The sequence below is a fragment of the Bos indicus genome, chromosome 10 (genome assembly GCF_029378745.1).
Source record: "Bos indicus isolate NIAB-ARS_2022 breed Sahiwal x Tharparkar chromosome 10, NIAB-ARS_B.indTharparkar_mat_pri_1.0, whole genome shotgun sequence".
NCBI classification, from domain to species: Eukaryota; Metazoa; Chordata; class Mammalia; order Artiodactyla; family Bovidae; genus Bos; species Bos indicus.
In genome coordinates, this window is record NC_091769.1 from 11,913,135 (window position 1) to 11,939,308 (window position 26,174).

General features: G+C 40.3%; 1 protein-coding gene and 1 non-coding gene across 3 annotated transcripts; both read right to left on the reverse strand.

Annotated features, from left to right (window-relative positions):
* Nucleotides 1-655: 655 nt before the first annotated feature.
* SPG21 (SPG21 abhydrolase domain containing, maspardin) lies at nt 656-20,977 on the reverse strand. 2 transcript variants are annotated; one of them, XM_019968120.2, is made up of 9 exons: nt 20,639-20,778; nt 16,745-16,831; nt 13,982-14,143; nt 8,524-8,604; nt 7,497-7,642; nt 5,540-5,648; nt 4,749-4,856; nt 2,571-2,711; nt 656-1,341 (listed from the first exon to the last, which is right to left on the reverse strand). In XM_019968120.2, exons 2-9 carry the CDS (start codon nt 16,805-16,807, stop codon nt 1,225-1,227), a joined length of 927 nt encoding a protein of 308 aa, XP_019823679.1. In that variant the 5' UTR covers nt 16,808-16,831; nt 20,639-20,778; the 3' UTR covers nt 656-1,224. The 2 variants fall into 2 exon arrangements, with proteins under 2 accessions (XP_019823679.1, XP_070652997.1); XM_070796896.1 differs by lacking the exon at nt 16,745-16,831 and having other exon boundaries at nt 20,639-20,977.
* A 4,112-nt stretch (nt 20,978-25,089) lies between these two features.
* TRNAS-GGA (transfer RNA serine (anticodon GGA)) lies at nt 25,090-25,161 on the reverse strand. Its single transcript has one exon. It is a non-coding gene; the product is annotated as a tRNA-Ser (tRNA).
* Between the last annotated feature and the right edge of the window lie 1,013 nt (nt 25,162-26,174).

Genomic DNA, 26,174 nt, shown 5'->3' on the forward strand with positions numbered 1-26,174 from the left:
CCTACCCATCTGGTTGTGATTTCTTCTTAATATCTTTTGTCATGGAGGATCTTTTTGGTCGGTTCTGGTCCTTCCAAAGTGTGAACTTTGGAAGCTAAGTAGAACACGTCAACTGTAAAAAGATAATTTATGAGAGAATCACAAATAGGAACACTGACTGGATATTAGTATGAAAGAATTATTGCTGAATTTTTTAAAGTGTGATAATGGCATTATCTCTTGGAGGTACATAGAAAAATATTTACAGATGAAATAAGATATCAGAAATTGCCTTAAAATAACCCAGTGATACGAGTATGTGTAGAAAAAGTGAGGGTGGAGTAAGAGATGATGCAACACCATCAATGAGGTGATAATTTTTGAAGCTGATGGGGATTTAGTTCATTATACTATTTTCTCTATGTGTGTTTAAATTTTTCCACTGAGGTGGTGAAAAGCAGGTATGAAAAGTACCTTGCCAGCGCAGCCGCTCAGTAAATGACTGTTTTTGTAATCTAACAATGAGCCAAGTGTGCTTTAGAGAGATTAAGTCACTTACCAAAAGTCACACAGGTTTGGCAAACACCATGCTCTGCTTCTCAGAGTCCTATGTGTAGGCAGCCCATTTGGCAGCTGCGATAATCATAAAAGCCAAAAAAATCATAAAATCATAAAATTCAACTCATTGAAATTGAATTTTTATTCCAAAGACTGTATGGGTAGAAAGACAACAGCCAAAATTAAAAACAACTGGCTTAACTGGAAATTAGAAGTAGTTGATTTGCAGGAGAGCAAACAGTGGGTGACGGCCTTGGCACTCTAATTTAAACTGTTATAACCAAGAGAGCATAAAAAAACAAATGTGCTATACATAACGTGGCTATGCAGCATTTACAGCAAATAACTGGAAGAAAGGAAGACAGAAAGAAAAGGAAAAAAATCTACAAAACCCCCAAACTAAGAAATTAATAATTAAGAACATAGTGGGTAAATACTTTCGGTAGCAAAATTTTCACAGTTCTTAAAATGGGAGTCTCCAAAAGTACTTAAGTTCAAAAGCTAAAAAAACTGAAGAGGAAATAGTTACACTGGCTTAGAAGAGCTGCTGCCTGTCACGAAGATGACCGTCAGTCCTAGTTCCAAACACAGTGATAACCGGTGAACCTGACCAACCGAAGAGAGGCCGACTGGCGGGCACTGACGTCACTGATTGTACAAACACGCCGGACCATTCGTCACTAACAGCTACTGCTCCTCCTGACTGATGCCAAGGCTGCCTTTCTGCACCTCGAGTTCCTCGGCACTGACCATCGATGGGTCAATAGCTGCGTATTTGGTTCCATGGAATTGAAGCAAATGTATCTGCAGAAATGCAGAATGATTATTTTAAACATCACTGTCGCATATTAATAATTTCTACTTCTAAATTATAGAGTACTCAGGGAAGGAGCAAGATGGGGGTACGGGGTTAAAAGGTAAAAACTACCTCGTATAAAATAGGCCACAAGGAGATACTGTACATCACAGGGTATATAGCCAATATCTTACAATAACTTTAAATGGAACATAATCTCTAATCTAAAAATGTTGAATCACTACGTAGAACACGTGAAACTAACATTATAAACCAACTACGTATGTGTTAGTTGCTCAGTTGTGTCTGACTGAGACTCTGTGGACGATAGCCTGCCAGGCTCTTCTGTCCATGTAATTCTCCAGGGAATAATACTGGAGTGGGTTGCTATTCCCTTTTCTAGGGAATCGTCAAGACCCAGGGATTGAACCTGGGTCTCCTGCATTGCAGGCAGATGCTTTACCGTCTGAGCCACCAGGGAAGCCCAAAAAACCAATTATACCTCAATAAAAATAAACATACAAACACTAAAAAACTAGAGTAATATATACTAACTAGAGGCAAATTAGAAAACAAAAAGTCAAAAATCTTTATGTAACCAGTCTTTCTGGGCAACTACATTTTCTTACTAACATTTTAAATTGCAGCACGCTGCTTCTCAAGCAGGTGTTTACCCTTCTCCTCTGCTGCTATGAATCAGGTCCTTCCCATCCTCTGCTGTTCTAATATCATAATGACTGTCTCTGGGAATCAGACAGGATCAAAGAACATGATTGGTTTTTTAAGTCATGACACTATTTGCCAAACTGCAAAGCAGCTGTTTCTCACACTGTTCTAATATCAGTTTAGGCAGGTGTTTGAAGAGGTGGTGTGTGTTAGATTGTGTGTACGTTTTAATGCATTAAAATTCGACCAAGAAGTCACTTCATGGGACTCAGACTGACTCCATTTAAGTCTGGTGTCCTGACTGAATTCCTTGAATCTGGGAGCCAAGGTTCCATGGTACCAAATGGCTCCTCAGTGTGTGAGTTCAGGCCTGTGGTTCATAGAGAAGGGAGAGTGGGCAGACAGGCACCCAGGTGTCTCTACTATGCTTGAATTCTATAAATTACTCATGGAGACCACCTTTATCAAGTTAGTGCTTCATTCCTACAGAGAATTTTATAGTTCTCTCTCTCCACCACCAAAAAGCTTTATGTTTCAAACGATAGACTCTGGGTTCCATCCAAGGGCCTACCTGTACATAGAGATTCACCTCTGCACTTCTGCACAGGTATGGGAAATTGCCTCCTGTTTTAAGGTGAGCCCTCCGGGCATTAGGATACAGTTTGTACATTTCTTCTTTAGCTTCAGTTGAAAGTGCACTCTGGTCAAACACCTTGAGAAGAATATGAGGACAAAACTGTTATTTCAATGTGTTCTTTTCACATTAAGCAAAGTGTCCCCCCAAGCACTCCTTACAGGAGACATGGTTGAACCTTTCTGAAGTCTGGGCCACCACCTTCTACTCATCCCTAGTGACTCTAACTCCAAAGTAAAACACACAGATTTTACTGCCAAATGTCTTTTGCATTGTTTAGGGGAAAAAAACTATACCATGAATTTCATTTGTCCTCAAAGATAGTTAATTAAATTAACAGAACATTAATAGCAAGCAATCACTGAAAACACCAATTTCAAAAAGATCATGAAACCCCAAAAGAACTTAGTATTAATGTAAAAGCAGTTATATGTGTGATATACTCTGTGAAAATAATTATCTAAAAAATTAAGAATATTAGATAAAAAGTCCAGGCCCTTTCCTGGGGGAGCCACTGTTGGAAGTTTGCAATATATGACTCAAGAATCATAATACACAAATTTATGTTCAAACTCATGCAAAAATTATTCAAATAATACAAAAGACAAAAAAAAAAACCCATGAAAATAAAGACAGGTGCGTCTCCACCTTGCTAAAACTTCTAGACATTTTAAGTGACCATGTACTTAAGTGGTGACCATAACTTTGAAAGTGCAGGCAGAGCAAATGCACTGTGAGGACCATATATTTCTTTGAGAGTATTGACAAGCTTACTCTGTGTCGTGGTAAATGTTGGAATGTAGCAATTACAATAGAAAATAGTAAGTTATTGTACATGTTCATAATAACCTGATAAAAATCAGTTTTTAATTTAAATACCATATTACTTGCATTTAGGAATAAATCTATTGTGAGACAGAACAGTTATATGATTAAAATAAAAAGTCAAAGCCACAGTGAAATACCACTTCACATCCATTAGGGTGGCCACTATTAGAAAAAAATAAAGAAAATAACAAGGATATTGGCGACGATATGGAGAAATTGGAGACCTTATGCACTGCTAATGGGAATGTAAAATGGTATGGCCCCTGTGGAAGACAGTAAGGCAGTCCCTCTAGGAGTTAAACAGAATTATCAAATGATTCAGCAATTCCATTTCTAGGTATGCACCACCCAAAAGAACTGAAAATAGAACCTTGAATGTGTATTTGCACACAAACATTTACAGCAGCATTATTCACAGTAGCCAAAAGGTGGAAACAACTCAAATGTCTATCCACAGATGAAAGGATAAACAAACTGCGGTATATACATACAACGCAATATTATCCAACCGTAAAAGGGAATGATTTTTAAAATTTTAAATTTATTTTTAATTGGAGGATAACTGGATATTTTTAACATGTGCTTTAACATGGATAAAGCTTAGAAATATGCTAAGTGAAACAAGCCAGATACATAAGGATATTTATATGATTCCACTTACATGAGGTACCTAGAACAGGTAAATTCATAGAGACAAAAAGCAGGACAAAAGTTACTAGGGTCTCTAGGGGTAATGGTGAAGGAAGAGTTATTGTTTAATGGGTACAGAGTTTCAGTTTGGGATGATAGAAAGTTCTGGAGATGGCTAACAGTGGCAGCTGGACCACACTATAAATATACTTAATGGTACTGAACTGTACACTTAAAAGTAGTTTAAATTTTGTTATGTGAATTTTTTTATGTGTATTTTACTATAATCAAAAAAACATGTAAGAAGCAAGCTTTTGTGTTAACTGGACTTTATGGGATTCTGGCACCTTCGTTTTGCTGCCCAGATTTGTAACAGCTTAAAAAGAACAGCAAAGCAAACCAAAATGGGTAAGGACTACCATGTTTGTTTAAATTTATTTTTATTTCAATGGTGTCATTCCTTCCAGGAAAAATACAGGATAAGCAATAAAAGATTTTTTTTGAAATTGAGAAAGCTGTGTGGGGGGCAGGTGGTAAAAACAAATTCAATGCAGTGTTTGAAGCAACACTGAAAAATCGTAAAATGATTTGTAAGGTGGATCTTGACATATACATATAAAAAAGGTAAAGCATCTGTTTTACTTAAAGAAAACTTACATCCATAATGGTTACAGGGATATCCCGAATTTTATGAGGTTCCACATAAGAATTTTGACAATTCAGGGTAAGTCTTGAAGCCAGTTCACTCTGACCCAAACTTTCCAGCTGCAGGAAAAAACACAGGTAAAGATTTTTCAAAAAAATTTTTTTCACATTTACATTATATCCACAGATAATATTCTATTTATAAAGGTGGCATTATGTGTGGTAGGGCCAGTAAGTTAACCACTGAGGAGACAAAATGTATTTGAGACCATAACTGGGCCCTGGAAGTGGTGATACTTTTCTGTTCTGGGCACCTGGCCTTCCACAACCCTCAATCTGAGCTGCCTCTTCAACCAGGTGCCTGTGGGCAGCAAGCCCATTCCAGAAGCTTAATGAAGACAGAGAAACATTTCAGTGATCTTAGAGCTGGAAGAGGCCTCAGAAAAAATCATCTATCCAGTAGTTTCTACCTGCACATCTACAAACCTGCTCCATCACACTGACCTGGGGAGGCAGAAGTGGAGGAGTGAGGTAAAAACAGATTCCCAGAGCCCTCGGCCAGGGATTCCAGTTCAAGGCCTAGTGTGAGCCCTTAGAGTCTGTGTTTTTTAAATTTCCCCAAATGATTCTGATAAATTATTCAGCAGCCGTAATATCCATCTAGAATGTATTAAAGTTAATATGGAAAAATACTTAACAAACACCTCTAATACACACTGAATGAGACAGGTATTTCTCAGGAACCAAGAAGACATGAAAATTCCCAGGTCAAGGTGTCCCCTCCCCAAGGTCATGATCCTTACCCTGTCTACCATGAAATCAATGGCATCAGCCATCATAGGGTCCACTGGGCCAGAGGAAAAGTTCCCAAGAACTATTTTTTTAAGCATAAATGATGGCATCAGCCAAAAGCTGTAAAAAACAAACAAACAAAAAAACTGACATTTAAACTTACAAGACAATACATGAGTGGCAAGTATTCATTCAATATTGAAGCTCTGTATAGCTAGGCATTTGGGATTTAGAGATTTAAAAAACCTAGTCTCTTCCTTCAAATAGCTAGTTTTGAAGCATCCAGTTTTTATAAATGCTTTCTCAAGTTCCCAAAGAGTTATGGTTTCATATGATCAAACCTTTGAGGATTGGGAATAATTATAAGCAATATTTCAAAATGCCTTTATTGAGATAAACATTCTGATAATTCCAAGATTTTATTTTCTAGTTGGCCTTATTTTCAATGGCTTAAGCTACTTGTGGAAAACTGAACACTTACCATATCAATCTTAAGGTTTATATCACCTTTTGATTAACATTAAAGGATAGATTTCAAAATAGTAAAATCACAGTTATTATACCTACTATTGCTACTAGGGGATTCTTGGGCTAATTCAAGGCAATTCAATCTTCATGTATTTCTATATGTGATCTTTAGTTAGAGTTTACTCCATTAATTACATTGGGAGCCCTTATATAGGGTAAACATGAATTTTTTTAAACCTATGCTGAAAATGACTTATAAAAGGTACAGACCACCTTCTGATATACATTCTCAGTAAACGTCCCTTATAAGGACCAGTTAGCCATCTTTCAGTCACCTTCAATGATCTAAGTTCTCTACTCCAACCCATCCCAACAGCTTCTTAACTTCTAAAGGGGATGCTGCCTGGGTGCTTTCTGTGTTTGAGTGAGGGGCGGGGGGTCATCCTCTTGGCTCTGTTCATCCCTGAAGCCTCTGTGTGACACACAGTAAGTATTCAGACATTTGATAAAAAATTACTGATATGCAAGAGCACTAAGTAGGGAAGTCTTGACTTCTGACAATCAAAACAACATGAAAAAATCATCAAAAAGAATGACTTTTGGTGCATCATCTGGACATGAAGTATCTGTCTAATGCATACAAGAAATTGCTGCACAAATGCTGAGTAAATAAGTGAGAAAACATCAGGAAACATTTTTTAAAAAATCAGAATGCAATAGTAAATAGTTGTGAAAACTATGAAAACAATGTTTACCTAGAACATTTTGTGAAAACCAATCTGATCACTCAGGTAAGTTAAGTCAATAGGCTACTTTTGGGGGGTAGAGCCTAGCCTTGTTAGCAATGAAAGAAATATTGTGAAGTCAGTTTTAAGGTACCATTAGACATCTATAAAACTAATTCAAACGATAAAATCAACGAAGGGATGGCTCCAATAAAGCAGGTACCCCACTGGTTGCCTTGCAAAGCATTATGCCCTCTCCATCTTTCTAAAAAGCAGACTAATGTTGTAAAAGTGCCAGCGAACTAAACAGTCTCTCCATTTCGGGGAACCTATCTCAAGGAAATAACCCAGAAAGAGAGGAACAAAGTAATTTACACACAAAGATTTACAGTAGAACCTGATGAAAAATTGAGAGAAGCCGAAGGCCTTAAAAAAACTGTAACAGTCATTACACAGGACTCTGTACACAAAATACTAAGTGGAGCAAGCAGAATACAGTATCAGTGAGATATGCACTGAAGGGAAACCGTAAAGGCATGTGAACTATAATAAAGCCAGACGATGATTTAAAGTAATGGGAAACACGGAAGTTAGAATTCTCTCAATTCTTTTCCTTTGCAAGGATGACTGTTTCTAATGCTAAAAGCCAGGATGGTTTCAGAAGACAAAAGTATATATGGCCCCTCCCTCTCTAATGCTTCAAAAAAACCAAACATCAACATTTTCAATTCCACTAAAAATAACAAAACTGTTGGTCACATGTTTACATTCTTACCTGCTTGCGGTCCATGTTTGGTTGAAGATAGAGGTGTCACTGAAGGAATTGCAAAGGATGAGGGAATGGACTCGGGGAGATTTGTGAGTGTATTCAGCAAACTTTTGGGCCAAAAAGCCTCCCAGAGAAGCCCCAAAGAGATGAACCTAATTAGAAACAAACACAAGGATCCTAAAAACAATGACTAATCTTGAAGTATCAAAAAACTGTTTTAATTATCACCAACCACAGAATATAATGTTATCACCAGTCATTAGACTGAAATATTTACAGCAGTTAGAAGTTTAGGAAATACTGTATTTAAATGCAATGTCTATACCCTGTCAAGAAAAAATACAATGGTGTATATGTTATATTAGTTAAAAAATATTATTCACAGATTATATTAGAAAATGAATCTACTTTACAGTTTCTGTTTAAGAAAACAGAAATTTTAATTCAGTAATTCAGTATTTCCACTCCTAGACATGTACTCAAGAGAACTGAAAACGAAATTTGTGTAAGAATGTTCATAGCAACATCACTCATAATAACTAACCAGTGGAAACAAATCAAGTGATGAATGGGTAAATAAAATGTGTTTCATCCATACAATGGGATTTTATTTAACAATTAAAAGGAATGAGTTATTGATAGAATTTGCAACATCGATGAACCTTGAAAATCTCGTGCGAAGTGAAAAAAGCCAGTCACAAAAGACCACAAATTACATTTTTGTATTTATATAAAATATCCATAACAGGCAAATCCACAGACAGGGCTCCAGGGAGGAAGAAGGGTGGTGACTGCTAAGTATGGGGTTTCTTTTTGGGGTGGAAAAAAATGTTCGAAAATTGACTGTTGTGATGGTTGCACATATCTCTGAATATATTAAAAAACAGTGAATTATACACTTTAAAAGGGTAAACTGTATGGTATGTGAATTCTAGCTCTAAAGAGCTGTTATTAAAAAAAAAAGACAACACCAGACAATGACGTAAATGTTGCATTAAAATCACATGTGAGTAACTAGTTTCAAGGTACTCACTTTATCCAATTGTAAATGGTCTAAAAGTTTTCTGAATCCATCACAGAATTCAAGGTGGTCCCAATAAACTGGATACTGCAACTAGAATATAACAAGTTTTAAATTTATTTTAAAAATTGTAAAAGTAAAATACAACTCATATGTATCTGAAAAATTTAGGGCTCTCACAACAGTGTTTCTCATTTGCTGAATCTCTGCTCCTTTTTCAAAACATAGGAAAATAAGCTCTCATCTTATCCTAGACTTCAAAATTCCAATTTTATCTAACAGAACAATTAAAAAAATAAAAATAAAAACCACACTCTAGTGATACTACGTATACAACAATTTCAATTCACATCAATTTCCTTTCCAAATAGCTTAGAAACTCTGAGGTTCAAGGGTGAACAGAGCAGAACCTATTCAAGTAAGAAAATTTTGTTTTCCCCTTAAACCAATTTCATTCTGAATTATGGCTCAGAACTAGAAATCCTTCTAAGGAGAGTTTCCTCTCTTTTTGGTAGCATTTCTTTAAGGGAGTATTCAATAAAATTGTTCCTCTACGTTTACTGACTTAGTCATTCTATCTGACTTCTTGTAGTACTTTTGTTTGTGATTAAACATTTCAGGTGCTTGACCCCAGGTAACCCCTTAACGTTGACAATAATGAAGAAAAAGAAACACAAGTCACTAATTCCTTTCTAGGGGACTCAGGTTTGTCACCTAAGGGTGCCCTTTAATACACGTAAGATTCATCTTAAAGCCTTGCTGTTTTAAGCACTTAGATTTATTTGGCTAATGACAAATCATTGGGATAGATACCACCATGTAAATTATGGGATAATTTCAGATATGATGTAATATGTTAGTTTTACTATTAAAATTCCATTCGTGGATACGATTCCACTTTTCTGAGGCAGGATGGAGAACAGACTCTTCCTAGCAAAAATTTGAGAGTTTGAGTCAGATGATAGCCTAAAAGAAAGGAGATGACATTTTTATGAATCCTTTAATTTAAAAATGTCTGTGCCCTAAGGAGTGTCCCAGAGCTGAGGTGTCTGGCCTAAAGTGCCAGGTGGAAGGCCTCTGCATCTGACACTCTGAGCAAGAGAGACTATAAGCATAGGGGAAAAAAAAAAGCTGGAGACAAGATGGTGGAGTAGAAGGACTTGAGCTTACCCTCCTCTCATGAAAACACCAAAATCACGACTAATTGCTGAACAACCATAACAAAAAAGGCTTAAGCCTACCAAAAAAAAGCCTATACCCAAAGAAGAAACCATAATGAGACACCTGAGGAACAGAGGCCACAAACACAGAAAATTAGACAAAATGATATGCAAAGAAATGTGTTCCAAGATAAAACCCGAGAAGAACAAATGAAGTGGAGACAGGCACTCTACCTGAAAAAGAATTCGAAGTAATGATGCTACTCCAGACCCAAAGGGAGTGGCACAATATATTTCAAGTGATGACAGGCAAAACCTACGACCAAGAATACTCTACTCAGCAAGGTTCCATTCAGCGCCACCAAACCAGCTTTACATGAATGCTAAAAGAATTTCTCTAGACAAAAAAGAAAGGCCGCATCTAGAAACAAGAAAATTACAAATGAGAAAGCTCACTAGTAAAGGCAAATATACAGTAAAAGGTAGGAAATCATCCACACACAAATATGATATCAAACCCAGCAATCATGAGAAAAGGAGAGTACGAATGCAAGACATTAGAAATACATTTGAAATTAAGAGACCAGCACTTAGAACAATCGTGTGGGTGTGTGGGTGTGTGTGTGTATAGAAAGAGAGAGACAGAGAGAGAGAGAGAGACAGAGAGAGAGAGACAGAGACAGCACGCTATATCAAAACCTCAGGGTAACTGCAAACCAAAAATCTGCAATAGATACACATAGAAAAGAAAAATTGATCCAAACAAAACACTAAAGATAGTCATCAAATTGCAAGTGAAAGTATGTTAGCCACTTGGTCATGTCCGACTCTTTGTGACTGTAGTCCCAGACATCTCTGGCTATGGAATTCTCCAGGCAAGAATACTGGAGTGGTTAGAAGAGAAAAAAAGAGGAAGAGGAAAAAATGACCTATAAAACCAAATCCAAAACAATTAACAAAACAGCAATTAAGAACATACATATTGATAATTACCTTAAATGTAAATAGATCAATGCTCCACCCAAAAGACACAGACTAGCTGAATGGATCAAAAAACAAGATCTAGGGCTACCACCACAATCAGCAGCCCATGAACCACACTAGAGAGTACCCCCTGCTTGCTGCAACTACAGAAAAGCCCATGCAGCAATGAAGACCCAGCACAGCCCAAAATAAACAAGTTAATAATAATAAATACCCATATATTTGAGAGTCCCTTGGACTGCAAGGAGATCCAACCAGTCCATTCTGAAGGAGATCAGCCCTGGGATTTCTTTGGAGGGAATGATGCTGAAGCTGAAACTCCAGTACTTTGGCCACCTCATGCAAAGAGTTGACTCATTGGAAAAGACTCTGATGCTGGCAGGGATTGGGGGCAGGAGGAGAAGGGGACGACAGAGGATGAGATGGCTGGATGGCATCACTGACTCGATGGACGTGAGTCTGAGTGAACTCCAGGAGATGGTGATGGACAGGGAGGCCTGGCGCACTGCGATTCATAGGGTCGCAAAGAGTCGGACACAACTAAGCGACTGAACTGAACTGAACGCTGTCTATAAGAGATACACCCACATCTAGGGACACATACAGACTGCAACTAAAAGGATGGAAAAAGGTATTCCAAGCAAATGGAAATCAAAGAAATCTGGAGGAGCGATACTCTTATCAGACAAAATAGACTTGAAAATAAAGACTGTTACAAGAGACAAAGAAGGACACTACATAATGATCGAGGAGTTAATCCAAGAAGATATAACAATTGTAAATAAATATGCACCCGATGTAAGAGCACCTCAATATACAGGCAATTGCTTAAAGGAGAAATCAGTAGGAACATGCACCACGAAGAAATAGAAAACATGAATAGACCTATTACAAGAGATTGAAACTATGATTTAGAAACTTCTAACAAACAATAGTCCAGGATCAGATGGCTTCACAGGTGATTCTATCAAGCATTTAGAGGAGAGTTAACACCTATCCTTTTAAAACTATTCCAAAAAATTGCAGAGGAAGGAACACTCTCAAACTCATTCTATGAGGCCCCCATCACCCTGATACCAAAACCAGACAAAGATTTCACAAAATAAGAAAATTACAGGCCAATATCACAGATAAACATAGATGCAAAAATCCTCAAAATACTACTGAATCCAACAATGTAGTAAAAGATCATCTACCATGATCAAGTGGGGTTTATCTCAGGGGTTCAAGGATTTTTCTATATTCACAAATCAATCAGTGTGATACCTCATATTAACAAATTGAAGAAAAACCGCATGATCACCTCAACAGATGCAGAAAAATCTCTTGACAAAATGAGTATGAGTAAAACTGGAAATGTGAACAAGGTTGGTGGATTATATTAACATCAATGTTGGCTGTGATATTCTACTACAGTTTTATAAAACGTTACTATTGGGAGAAAATGGGCAAAGTATATAAGGGGTATCTATTATTTCTTACAACTGCATGTGAATCTATAATTATTTCAATAAAAATGTAAATGAAAAAAGGACCCATGCATTTTTAACTGCTGGATACTAACAGATGTCTAGTAAAATTTCAGAAATCTCCTGGCACTTTGATCAAATCTTAAGGACAAAGTGATTTTGAAGACACTGCTGTCTTTTTCCTTGATTCTTTATCTAGCTAAGAAATAGGGAATGCCCACATCAGGAAGCTTGAGGGCAAGAAGAAATATCCAGGCAAAAGGCAAGGCTGTGTGCCCTGTCAGTTTAGAACCAAAAACATGCTGTCTGCTTTGAAGAACGCTCAAAAGTGAGACAGACAGCTGGGGGGCTGCTCAGTTTCCCCTTCCCTGGCTGACCAACAGCGATCACCTAGACAGAAAGTGTCACCACTTCAGCTGCAAAGGACTAGGAGGAGGGCGGCCACCACCCTCCTCTCCTGGAATGCTGTGCAGAGAGGGATTACTGAAAACCCAGAACAAGGGAGGATTGCATGGCAGGGCTTCCAACACACCATACGAGGAATGGTTAAAGACTCCGGAGAGATTTACCTGGAGAAGACAAGACCTGGGGGGAAAGTAGGCGGCCGAAAGTAACGAGTTTTTCCAAGAAAAAGCAGGGCTGTCAAGAGGAAGAGGAACTGCATTTGTCTCCTGTGACCCCAGTTGGTGGTAGCCCCAGTGGAATTTTCAGTTTCCTTCTAAGAGAAGAGCCCTGGTCCACATTTTCTCTCCTCTAGGCAGTAAATAAAATGTATACTAACAGCAGTACTCCCATGAGGAGTACCATTTACATGTTAACATTCTAGGTCCCAGAAAACAACCGCCAGCTCCAAAGCCAGGGCCTCTGCTTCGGGGAAGTTAGGAAACCGAAGTCCACCATCCTGACCTAGTCAAGGCGTGCCGAACACTCTACGGTGAGCAACGGCGCCTTCCCGCCTACGCCCTCCTCCCAGAGAGGGAGATTAAAGAATGACCAATGCAAAACTAGATTTAGACCAAACTCAGCGATAACACGGAGAAGGCAATGGCACCCCACTCCAGTACTCTTGCCTGGAAAATCCCATGGACAGAGGAGCCTGGTAGGCTGCAGTCCATGGGGTTGCGAAGAGTTGGACACAACTGAGCAACTTCACTTTCATTTTTCACTTTCATGCATTGGAGAAGGCAATGGCAACCCACTCCAGCATTCTTGCCTGGAGAATCCCAGGGACTGGGGAGCCTGTTGGGCTGCCATCTCTGGGGTCGCACAGAGTCGGACATGACTGAAGCGACTTAGCAGCAGCAGCAGCAGCAGCAGTGATAACAATTAGAAACAACATACTTTTTAACCAAATGTGAAGGATATGAGCTAATTAATGAACCTCACCTCACCTGTCAAAGACTCACAGTAAAGCAAGCTTTCGGTCCCCTTTGCTGCTCACAAGCAGTGATGGAATAAAAGGGGGGAGGAAATGGGGTCAGAAGATTGAGCTGGGTTCTCCCTCTGCTGCCTACTGGCTGTGTGACCCTCAGCCATCTCTAAAATGTCCAGACCTCAGCCTCATCTATAAACAACAATGCTTCCTACCGGTCAGACTTATTCAGGAAATGCATGTTCAAGCTGAGGGTAGAGAAAGCTTCGATAAAGGTTTGTCTCCTCTGCGCCTCCGTTTGTTTTCAAACCATACCACCTTCATCAAAAAACTCCCTTTCACATTTTAAAAATGAAAAACAGTATTTTACAATAAGAAACATGCCTATTACTATACTCAGAAACAGAAACACACACACACACACACACACATACAAAATCAGAAAAGGTGGACCTGCACTGTTATCCTAAATCAACAATACTTACAGCTATAACCCGGTAACCCCATCCAGTCAAAGCCAAAATCTGCCGGAAAAATACATCCGCAGTTCCGCTGACGGGAGGGAGAAATATGAGAGGACACCTGATATTTCTGGGGCCTGCATCGTAGAGCGACCAGATCTTACTATCATCATCATCCACAATAATCTGGAGGGAAAGTTATAAGAAGAAAATGAAAAATCTCATGGATTTGATTTTACATGTTAATAGTTATTTCGACACCGTAACTTCGCTGACAATTTTAATACCACTGTCTTGGTGGTTTACACACTAACGTGGGGATCACACCAGACCAGTACATATAATAAACAGCTTTGTCTCCTTTTCCTTCTTCAGAACTGACACAGTCCATGGAACTGCTTTATACTTTTCCCGAGAGCTTCTTTTTCTCTCAGCTTGGAATTTTCCTCTCCAGTCATGACTATTTGAAGTTTATTTTGTTTACCATTAAACAGTAAACTCTGCACATGGCATCTTAACTCTTCCCCGTATTTCTGCTGTGTGTGTGCATGCGCGCACGTAGGAGGAGGACAATTTGCAGAGTCATTCTCCAGTGCTGGCCCAGAGGGCTGGCTGGGATCAGCAGGGTTAGTGTGTGAAAGGGGAGACGAGAGATAGAAAAGACTCCGGGCTCTGGGGAGAAGCTGGGTAGAGATGGGACCATGAGTGAGATGCTTCAGGAGCCTGATCTAGCCCAAGCCTCTGAGACAGAGACCTCTGCTAGAGAGGAGGGATGAGGCAGGTATAGGTGTCACTGTCCCCAGAGAGTATTTCAAACCATTCGGTCAGGTGTGGGGAATGGGCTCAGGGAGAAACTGGATTTTGGGGGAAAGGGGGATGAGAAGGAGGAAGGTCATCAGAAACCTTCCTCATTTAGTGGCTTTTGACCCAGTAAGGGAAAAAGATGAGCATTACATGAGCTGAGACAAATCAGGTGTTCAGCACAGAGTCTGGCAGATACTGAGTGTTCAATAGTGGCAAAAATGTTCGCTACAGTATGCACTGCATGATAGGTGATTTTTGTTCTCTTTGGCTGACTTTTTGGTGCTATTTGGAAAAGTACATTAACTGCTTGAACTTACGCCAATGCAAATCAATACTTATCCTACTTTTATATTAAAAGGTTCAAGGTTCTATTTTTTTCTTCTTTGGCCATGCCATGTGGCATGCTGGATCTTATTTTCCCCTGCATTAGGAGCACGGAGTCTTAACCACTGGACCACCAGGGAAGCCCCAAGTTCCATCTTCTGAGAGCTCCAAGTTGGCAGTGCTGTGGGGCCTATGGTGCCAATGTGGGTGGCAGCATGCTAACCGGAGTCACTTAGCAGATGAACAGGGCAGGGCAAAGTCTAGAGGGCCCTATCCAATACTTTCCGGACTTCCACAATTGACGGTATATCTCATGATTATGTTTTTGCCCTTTGGATTCTGCCACTCACATTTTTGCTTTTCATGTTTCTTTTTGCTGTGATTGTAGTGAAAAATCTTAGTGACCATTGATAGTGCATCCAGTAAATTCCAACCTTCTAATAATAAAACATGAGATATGATATTCAGATTTCTAAAATTAAAATCTAGCACTATGAAATTTCAAGCAAACTCTTCATCACTTATGGACCAAACTGACCAAAGGAGAACACTATATCAGTGAAACTACTTCCTACAACTACTTCCAAGTATATTTCGGTAAGTTTGTGTTGCTTTGGGTCTAGTGATTAGCTTGCTGAGTGAGTTCATCAAGAGGAGCCCATGTTAATTACTTGAGGGGATGGGACAAGGCAGAGGGACTCCAGTGGCAATTCTTCTAGCACAGACAGTAGTTCCTGGGGTAGCAAGAAGAAAGGCAGGTTCCCTTTGCCAAGCTGCTTTGAAGCCAGATAATTTGATTTTAACCCAAACTCTACTAGACTATGTGACTTTAACATGTTAACCTCCATGAACCTTGGTTTTCTCATCTGTAAAATGGGCACACCACTACCCACTTTGTTAAACTGTATTTGGGGACTTCCTACAATAGTGGAAGGTATTCTGTCTCTATGTAGAAACTGTACCTCAAATTTCTATAGGAAGAGTAACTCTGTTATTAATTCAAACTTGCATGCTACTTCCACAGCTATCTACCCTGACAAAATAATTTTAACAGCAACATAGATGATCTTCAGATCATAGTACTCTAATGCTTGCAAGGGGATCAGCAAAGATTTTATTCTGACACAACTTTTGTCAGTGTGATCCCAAGCATTTGGGATTAATTTGAGACTCACAGTCAACAGACTTCAACGTAAGTGTTTAGGGTTTTTGGACAACCCAGGCAAATAAAGTTTCTAAAAGATGACTATGACAGAATGAGTACAGATTATGGCAAACAGAGGATCTATAATGTAAATCTTCAATCTTGAAGAACAGGAAAATGGTTTCTAACAGAATCTAACTGCACTTACTGTACAGGTGCTGTTGCTTACACTTTCCACCAAACTATACAGAGGCGTACACGTATTCCTGCTTGCTTGAATATGTAAAAACAACTGCAAAATAATGAGTACAGTTATTCTGACTTTTACTCTTGAATGAGTCTCAAAAGTTGATTATACTTGACAGGGAAGGGGTTGAACATTATGTTCTGCAATCCAGTCGTGATATTTGGCAATAACCTTTACTCTCAAACACTACTAAGACATAATGTCTAAATCACACATGAAAAACAATACAAGATTTTGCAAATAAGAGGTGTAGTAAAACCATACATACCTTTTTAAGGGGGACTGTACTTCTAAACCAGTTATAATCAGGAGAGACTTTAATCTCTCCCATGGTTAGCTGAAATGGAGGTTAACCCTGAAATAAAAGCATGTGATGTTTCACGTCAAGAATTCATGTTTACATCAGAACTAAATGTAGAATCTGGTCTGGTTCTACCAACAATACTTTAAAAGGTAAAACCGAGGAAATGGGCTGTTTTACCTTGTCAACAGAAAACAATTGGTGAAATCCTATAATCATGGAGCAAGCAAGAAGTACCCTGAGAGAGAATTATTCCAACCCCCTTAGTTCCTCCAAAAGAGGAATCTGGTCTAGAAAATGTTAATGACTTACCCAAGATCCCATGGCTATTGCAAAACCAGGACCACAGGACAGTCTTTTCTGACCCCTGACTGCCTGTCCTAGTTACATGACTCCAAATGCAGTAGAATAGCCTGTCTTTCAACAAAACCTTAAGAATCTATGTTAATAAAGATGTTCCTGTCTGACAGAATTCTAGGGAACAGTCCACACTAGAAAAAGGAGTTCATGTAAGCCTGCTGCTGCTGCTAAGTCTGCTTCCTCATAAATTCATAAAATGCCATAAATCTAACTCTAGGAGAAGACAGCTTCAGAAACACACATAGATTTTAATGCAAAATACAGGAAAAACTTGCTGTTCATATGGATGTGGTAAAAGTGATATAATGCACGCTGAAGATCCATGATAAAGTACCAGAACATTCCTGAAGGCACAATAACTTGCAAAAAAATAAAACATGTGGCCTTTAAAAAACAGGTGGTCTTCTATTGTGAGATTAATGATTTCCAGCTGTTATAGTTCTATGACCTGGGAAAAGTCACTGACCCTTTGGGGGCTTGTTTTCTCATCTAGGATTGTTTCACTACTCTCTCCCTAAAGTGCAGCATAGTGCTTCGTACACAGCAGGCATTATCTGTCGACTAAATGAAATGACTGCATCCTAAGCAGGCCGAACTAGTCAATCCTAGAATCCCTTTTAACCTGGGTACCTATTAGTGTTACATTGGCCGGGCATCCTCAACTTAAAGCTGCCCCTGTTTGCTTAAAAATCTATGTTGTTTCATAACAGGAACTTGAAAATTATAGTTCCTTGTTGCAGATTCTTATTGCCAAATGACGAAATTCTACCCATTGGTTTGGAAGGACTCAAATGCTCCTTTGCATCATGTCCTCTACTGCAGCACAAGCCTGGACTTTCCTAGCAGGGCTAGGATGAGTTTGAGACCCTAGGACTTAAGTCTTAGGCTTGACTGTGAACTGAGAAACTTAGAGGGGCTTTTCTGGGCTGGTCAGGTGCCAGGGATTCTTAAGCCAATGAATCTTCCTCTTTGGCCCTCCACATCTGCTCCCTCAAAAAAAAAGGGCACTCAGCAATCTCAACTGTTACCTCTAGCCTTGGGGGCTACTAAACTGAACCCCAAGGAGATGGTAAATGTAGACATCCAATATTAAACTAGGTTTACAACCTTAACACTGTAATAACTGGCCTTTTCTTTCAAGGCTGGGATGGTTCTTAGAAAAGTTTATTGAAATCTTCAGTGGTTCTAAAATATGAAGAAAATCATCAGCCAGTATTATACAGACAATCAATGTGCATGGATGTAGTTCTTATTCATACTGAAATAAAGAAAATCATTCTTTGCATATCCATTTTCTCTTAACAAATATTAACATGTTAAAAAACTGAAGCCATTTGAACTATAGCCCTTCTCTAAGCTGGTCACTGCTTTTAACTGAAAGCAACTGGCAAGTATAGTTAATTCTGGAAAACTTTCTACCTGGACAGACTTGAACTATTCCTATGTCATCTAACTATTGCCTAATCAAGACATTTTCTAGTATACCATTACTATAAACAATCACTATTCTACAGGAGGAAATATCAAAAACATGTTTAGAAAAAAATCCCTACTCAACAGATCAGAACAAAACACCTACTCAAAACACTTTGTCTGACTAAAGTCAGAAATTTTGCTTCTATATTCACCAAACTTGGGATAAAATAAATGATTCATAGTTTGGAATCAGTTGCAACATCCAAACCAAACTATCATACAAATATACACACACACATTGTACACAGGCTCACACACTCACTGTCATTCACTTCTTCCCTCAGGAGTAAGTAGAACAAGGTTCCTTACCACAGTCTTCAGTATTATCCACAACCACTCAATATTATAACATTTATTTTATAACTAATCTCACTGGTTGGAGATTCCACTGAACGGTGACTACATTTTTATAGAAGCAAGTGATGTGAACACTTGTGCTAGTTTGGCAGTACATGAAACGTAAGATAGATACCAAATGTTGCATATGACCAACTGACATTTAAGAGGGAAAAAAACTGCTGCAAAGGGAAAGCGGCTGTGAGTGGTATGAAAAGGAATTTTGTTCTCCTAGCTCTCTTTCATCCACTACAAGGGAATACTTTTCCAAGTCACAAGGGGAACATTCTGCATATGGTAAAAAAAAAAAAAAAAAAAGGTTCACTGAGACTGTGATCCAACTGATCGGTATTAAATAAGAAAGAATGTGGACCAGGAGCTCAACGCTGATTTGATCTCTCACAATTCTTCACAAAAACAAAAGCACCTGTTCATGCTGCTGGGAAATGGGTGGCAGGAATTTTCCCTTCGTCTTGCTTAGGGAAACCCCCTTCTCAGAGAGTGCTCTAGACACCCAGTCCTCTCTGGCCCTTGTGCTGCTCCAGGATAAAACTGCCAGTTTTGAGTGTGCAAGAATTACATGCACTTCTCCATCAAGGTTTCACCAAAACCAGCCACTTTACAGTCCACTTATCCCTCAGGATTTCAACAGACCCTGCCAATTCACAGCCAATGAAATCACCTTTACAAATGTTTAAGTCATCTAACCAGTTCAACTAGTCAGAGATTTTCTGATCCTTTTCCTCAATCATATGCTCTACATACAGACAATCTGTGATTCTTACTGACACAAGCAATAGCAAAATATTAGAACCTAAGGGTCTCTGGAGGATGCCCTTGGCTTTTTAATGCAAGTCTCCATACCTCACCACACCAGTACAGAGCTATTCTTTTTTTAGGTTTCCTGGGGGGAAGATTTATCCTTATCTTCAGAAGCTTACTCTATTATCTTCTAAACCTCATAGGAGGAAAAGCTGACTACTTGACATTTTGACGGTCACATCTCATCTTGTACCCTGTCTTAGTATTAAAGCTTTTGGAAATTTGCACACAGCTATTCAATTACCCCTCAGTCTCTTGAAGCTCGGTGCCAAGAGGAGCTGGAACATTGTAGGTGGAGACAAAGAAGCAGCATAAATGCAGAATTTAGGACTCCCGAGGACAAGGAGAAGAGGAAAGTGAGACAGCTTAGCCCTGCCACTTTCCTCACACCTGGCCCGTGCTCAGCAATGACAAAGGCATTTATCACTTTCAGGCTGAGGTGCAATCTCCAAAATAACTAGTCTGCTCAGAGTTCTTCAAAGTTTACAGGAAAAATGCGTTCCTGGGCTGCAGCAGTGTAGCCCCAATATGGGATAACAGGAGTATGTCCAGGTCAAGTACCCGACCCCCCACCCGAGGCGAAACACACACAGATCTCCACCTTCTTCCAGTCCCACTGGTGACAGCTACACAAAGGCAGGGTCACAGGCACACCGATCACCCCCATGAACTCAGACACGACCTTAGACACACACACAGGGACGTACAATCACGTGCATGGTCACATGAGCCGACCCACTAAGGGCCACACTCACAAAGTCACACCGACAGAGGCAGCCGTGATCACTACAAACCACTCTCACCTGCGGCCACAAACACATCATACACCCACATCCCAGGCTTCCCAGGACCCCTCCCACCCCTCACCTGCCGTGGCCGCCCCCAGGTCCCTGTCCCTCCTCCCAAGGCGGCTCTTCCCTCCAGAAAGGGGGCCGGCCTCGGAGGCTGCTGGGGCCCGGGTTGGGGCTGGAGGCCTGAGCGCTCAGTATCCGTAAGCGCTGCTAGCCGTGGGGGCGCGCTGGAGGGCCGGCCTCCGAGGGGCGGGGCGCGCGACCGAGCGAGACCGGACCGCCGCCCTCCCTCCTCCGGAATTGTTCGCGCAGCGGGCGCGAGCCGCGAGCTTCCGGGTTCGGAGGGGTGGGGCCACGTCGCGAGGAAGGGGTGGAGCTGCGTGACTCCGGCGGTCACCATGGCGACGGGGCGGGTTGGACCACAGAGTGAGAGAGACTCCGGCTTTCTCCGTACATCCTGCCGGCTGCAGAGTTGGCATCCGCTCTGGCGGGGGCGGGGGCGCCGGGAGGAGGCCCAGAGAGACTCAAGGGTCAGTTCTAGGTCACTCATATGACGTGAGCACCGAGGGAAAGGTTGTGGGACTGGAAGAAAGGGGCGCCTGACGCTTGGGACCTGCCTCGCCTGCAATTCTCGGCATAAAGCTTTGAGCGAACTCCTTTGGGTTACAGGCTTTGATGAACAAGTCTTTGTATACTGTCTTTTCTTGACAAGATTTTTTTTTCCTTTGGCACGGTCACAAATGCCCCCCATAATCCTCCACCATAACACCTCCACCTCCCTTTCCAGACTTGTGCTGAGGTCTTGGGAATTTCCAGGAACAGCTCCCGCTGACCGGCCAGCTCCTTCATCACTTTCCCTTATAGGAATAGAGAATGTTCATATATTTATTAACATTATTAACACGGTTCAACAGTACGTGAACGGTGAAATTCCAGATGTTCAAGCTAGATTTAGAAAAGGCAAAGGAACCAGAGATCAAATTGCCAACAACTGCTGGATCATGGGAAAAGCGAGAGAATTCCACAAAAACATCTACTTCTGATTTATTGACTATGCCAAAGCCTTTGAATGTGTGGATCACAACAAACAGGAAAATTCTTAAAGAGATGGGAATAGTAGACCACCTTACCTACAGAAATCTTACCTACAGATTTCTTGAGAAGTCTGTATGCAGGTCAAGAAGCAACAGTTAGAACTGAACATGGAACAACAGACTGGTTCCAAATCAGGAAAGGAGTAGGTCAAGGCTGTATATTGTCACCCTACTTATTTAACTTACATGCAGAGTACATCATGTGAAATGCCAGGCTGGATGAAGCAGAAGCTGGAATCAAGATTGCCAGGAGAAATATCAATAACCTCAGATATGCAGATGACACCACCCTTATGGCAGAAAGTGAAGAAGAACTAAAGAGCCTCTTAATGAAAGTGAAAGAGGAGAGTGAAAAAGTTGGCTTAAGACTCAACAGTCAGAAAACTAAGATCATGGCTTCCAGTCCCATCACTTCCTGGCAAATAGATGGGGAAACAATGGAAACAGTGAGAGACCTTACTTTTTTGGGCTCCAAAATCACTGCAGATGGTGACTGCAACCATGAAATTAAAAAATGCTTGCTCCTTGGAAGAAAAGTTATGCCCAACCTAGACAGCATATTAAAAACCAGAGACATTACTTCACCAACAAAGATCCATCCCAGTAGTCATGTATGGATGTGAGAGTTGGACCATAAAGAAAGCTGAGAGCCAGAGAATTGATGCTTTTGAACTGTGGTGCTGGACAAGACTCTTGAGAGTTACTTGAACTGCAAGGAGATACAACCAATCCATAGTAAAGGAAATCAGTCCTGAATGTTCATTGGAAAGACTGATGCTGAAGCTGAAACTCTAATACTTTGGCCACCTGATGCAAAGAACTAACTCATTTGAAAAGACCCTGATACTGGGAAAGACTGAAGGCGGGAGAAGGGGACAACAGAGGATGAGATGGTTGGACAGCATCACCCATGTGATGGACATGAATTTGAGTAAATCTGGGAGTTGGTGATGGACAGGGAGGCCTGGCGTGCTGCAGTCCATGGAGTCACAAAGAGTCAGACACAACTGAGCGACTGAACTGAATATATTTATAATCACTTATGTAAGATTTTGCAAAGTACATGACTCTCCTTTTCATTAAAATATTTGGAGGTATGAAAATGCTGAATAACATATAAAGCTCCTTGTTTAAAGCTTTTTAGTAGTCTCGCAGTAAGATCCTGCTGAAAAAAACCTCTACCTAATCTGTTTCAGGGAAAACTTGTACCTGATTAAAGGCCTTTGCCTTTATCCTGGCAAATGTTTTTTGGGGATTAGGGGCAGGAAAGAATCAGAGTAAACTGCATCCTAAGTAATGAGCTCTGCCTTCCTGCTTAGGAGCCTTGGATCCCAGTCTAGGATTGGGACAAATCCCAGATACATTTCCCAAGAACACAGTAACATATCCACCCCCCTAAACCCCTGCCAAATCACCTGTTCAGAATTTCAAATCAGTAACAGAAAGTGGGCTTTTCAAGTGGCACAGTGGTTAAAAAATCTGCCTGCCAATGCAGAAGACACAAGAGACCATTCCTGGGATGGGAAGATCCCCTGGAGAAGGAAATGGCAACGCACTCCAATATTCTTGACTGGAAAATTCCATGGACAGAGAAGCCTGGTGGGCTACAGTCCATGGGGTCACAAAGAGTCAGACTCGACTGAGTATACAACAACAGAAAGTGGTCTTCTGTTTTTTGCACCACATAGGTTCTGAATGTTTTTGTGGAAGAATTTTAACCTTGGATGTTTTTCTTAAAAATTTAGAGAAGTTTAATGAATAGAATAACTGGCAAATCACTGGTTGTATGTAAAACCCATTATAGGTACTCATTACATTGTTTATCTGTCTCCTGCAATGGGTTGGGAGTTTTAATTTAGAAAATCAAACAGTGATTTAACCAGTGCATTAATTATTATGACCTGGTTCATAATAAGCACTAAATGTGTATTGAATGAATTAATTAGTGAATAAATAAATCTATCTGCTTGTATTCCTAAAGCTGTATTGCTTATATCCCACACTCCCAGACCTCACTTGAGTATCTACACTAAAGAGACATGAATTATGGATTTGCTCCAATGTATTAAAAATCCTTATTCTGGTAATAAGGATATTCTGGTTACTTTGGTAATAATAACTTTTAATTTGACTGTTGATAAAGGAAAGCCATTTTATTAAATAGATACATTTTGTTATATTTATACTTTTGTTAAAAGATCAAACCCCAAATCATAAATCTTTTGTTTCCCTTAGAAAAGGAACTCATGGTCATATTTGGACCTTCAGTTGTTCCATAACACATGGCAAGCACATTGTCCTTTCCCTAATCTGTGAACAAGGAACAGTTAATATCTGTGGATTCCAGCTGCCCTACAATCGCACAAGTGCAGGAAGCAAACTCTGGAGCCAGGGCGAGCCAAGGGGCAAGCAGGCCTGGTGGGTGTGGCTGGAGGGTTTGCAGCTGTCATGGTTAGGGTCTGCCAGATGGTTCCCACAGCACCAGTCCCTGTGTGAGAATCTCACTTACAAACTGGAATGTTCACAAAATACTCTGTGAACACCAAGCAAAGTAAACAGGTGGCCAGCTGCTTCTCAAAACTGCCCAAAGCCAAGCTCTTTTCCTCAAATTGATTTTTTCGACAGGATAATATTTGTTTTAAAACACATGTGCAAAATAATCCTAGCTATATCTCATATGCATGTATACACACCAGAGTGGTGGTTACCTCTGAGGGGAGACTGGAAATACAAGGAGAACTTGGCTTTAGACGTAGCATCTGAATTCACACAACAATCCATATGTTATTGTGATTAAAAAAAAATACTTAAAAGCAACTATATTCATGCTTTAAATGCTGCTCTAAATCCTTCAATAGCTCCTCGTTGCCTTCAAGTTAAAATACAAGCTGTATGGACTACAGCGGGGTCTGACTTTCTCACGGGGTCTCAAACCTGCCCCACCCCACTTTACCCACCAGACTGAATTTCCCTTATTTTGCCCCTGGGAAGCATGTGTGAAAAAGTAAAAGAGGAGCAAAACAATACCAATTCTTGGAATACCATCCTTTCAAGTTTTTCAGGGTACAACTGACTGCAGCGTTACATATCAAATTATGCTGAGAACCAAGTTTGAAAAAGAATACTGTTTCCTCATTGCCAGATCCAGTCTGTGACATACATATTTTATACTGGATTACAGGGATTGGCCACAGAGTAGGGGAGTTAAGAAACCCGAGTTCTATCTTTGGGAAAGACACTTCCTCTCTCTGGGTGCTGTTTTCTTCTCTGTAGAATGAGTCCAAAGTTAGAATAAATCATCTCTAAGTGAAGTCGCTCAGTTGTGTCCAACTCTTTGCGACCCCATGGACTGTAGCCCACCAGGCTCCTCCCTCCATGGGATTCTCCAAGCAAGAGTACTGGTGTGGGTTGCCATTTCCTTCTCCAGGGGATCTTCCCAACCCAGGGATCGAACCCGGGTCTCCTGCATTCCAGGCAGACGCTTTAACCTCTGAGCCACCAGGGAAGCCCTAAATGATCTCCAAGTTCTTTCCAATTCTAAGATTTTAGATTCCATGTAATTATGAGAGCCATATTATAGAATCTTCACAATAGCCTTTCCTCAAAGCTGCTCTTCTCTGATAACCCCCCCACCATTACTTCCCTTCAATCAAACTTTTAAAAAAGTAGGCTGCACACAAAACTGCTCTTTATGGAAACAGTATTTCGACTTCTCAGACAAGTTAGTGTTTGGTCATTACTACGCCAAAGCCTTTGACTGTGTGGATCACAACAAATTGGAAAATTATTAGAGACGGGAATACCAGACCACCTTATCTGCCTCCTGAGAAATCTGTATGCAGGTCAAGAAGCAACAGTTAGAACTGGACATGGAAAAACAGACTGGTTCCAAATAGGAAAAGGAGTACATCAAGGCTGTATATTGTCACCCTGCTTATTTAACTTATATGCAGAGTACATCATGAGAAACGCTAGGCTGGAAGAAGCACAAGCTGGAATCAAGATTGCCGCAAGAAATATCAATAACTTCAGATACGCAGATGACACCACCCTCATGGCAGAAAGTGAAGAACTAAAGAGCCTCTTGATGAAAGTAAAAGAGGAGAGTGAAAAAGTTGGCTTAAAGCTCAACATTCAGAAAACTAAGATCATGGCATCCGGTCCCATCACTTCATGGCAAATAGATGGGGAAACAATGGAAACAGTGAGACCTTATTTTGGGGGGCTCCAAAATCACTGCAGATGGTGACTGCAGCCATGAAATTACAAGATGCTTGCTCCTTGGAAAAAAACCAATGACCAACCTAGACAGCATGTTAAAAAGCAGAGACATTACTTTGCTGACAAAGGTCCATCTAGTCAAAGCTATGGTTTTTCCAATGGTCATGTATGGATGTGAGAGTTGAACTGTAAAGAAAGCTGAGTGCTGAAGAATTGATGTTTTTGAACTGTGGTGTTGGAGAAGATTTTTGAGAGTCCCTTGGACTGCAAGGAGATCCAACCAGTCTATCCTAAAGG

Coding starts and splice junctions, on each gene's coding strand:
- SPG21 (XM_070796896.1), bottom strand. CDS start 20,962: ATGGTGACCGCCGGAGTCACGCAGCTCCACCCCTTCCTCGCGACGTGG. Junction 8,605..13,981: donor GGGGTTACCGGGTTATAGCT/GTAAGTATTGTT, acceptor GTTATATTCTAG/TTGCAGTATCCAGTTTATTG. Junction 2,712..4,748: donor TCCCTGTAACCATTATGGAT/GTAAGTTTTCTT, acceptor ATTCTTCTCAAG/GTGTTTGACCAGAGTGCACT.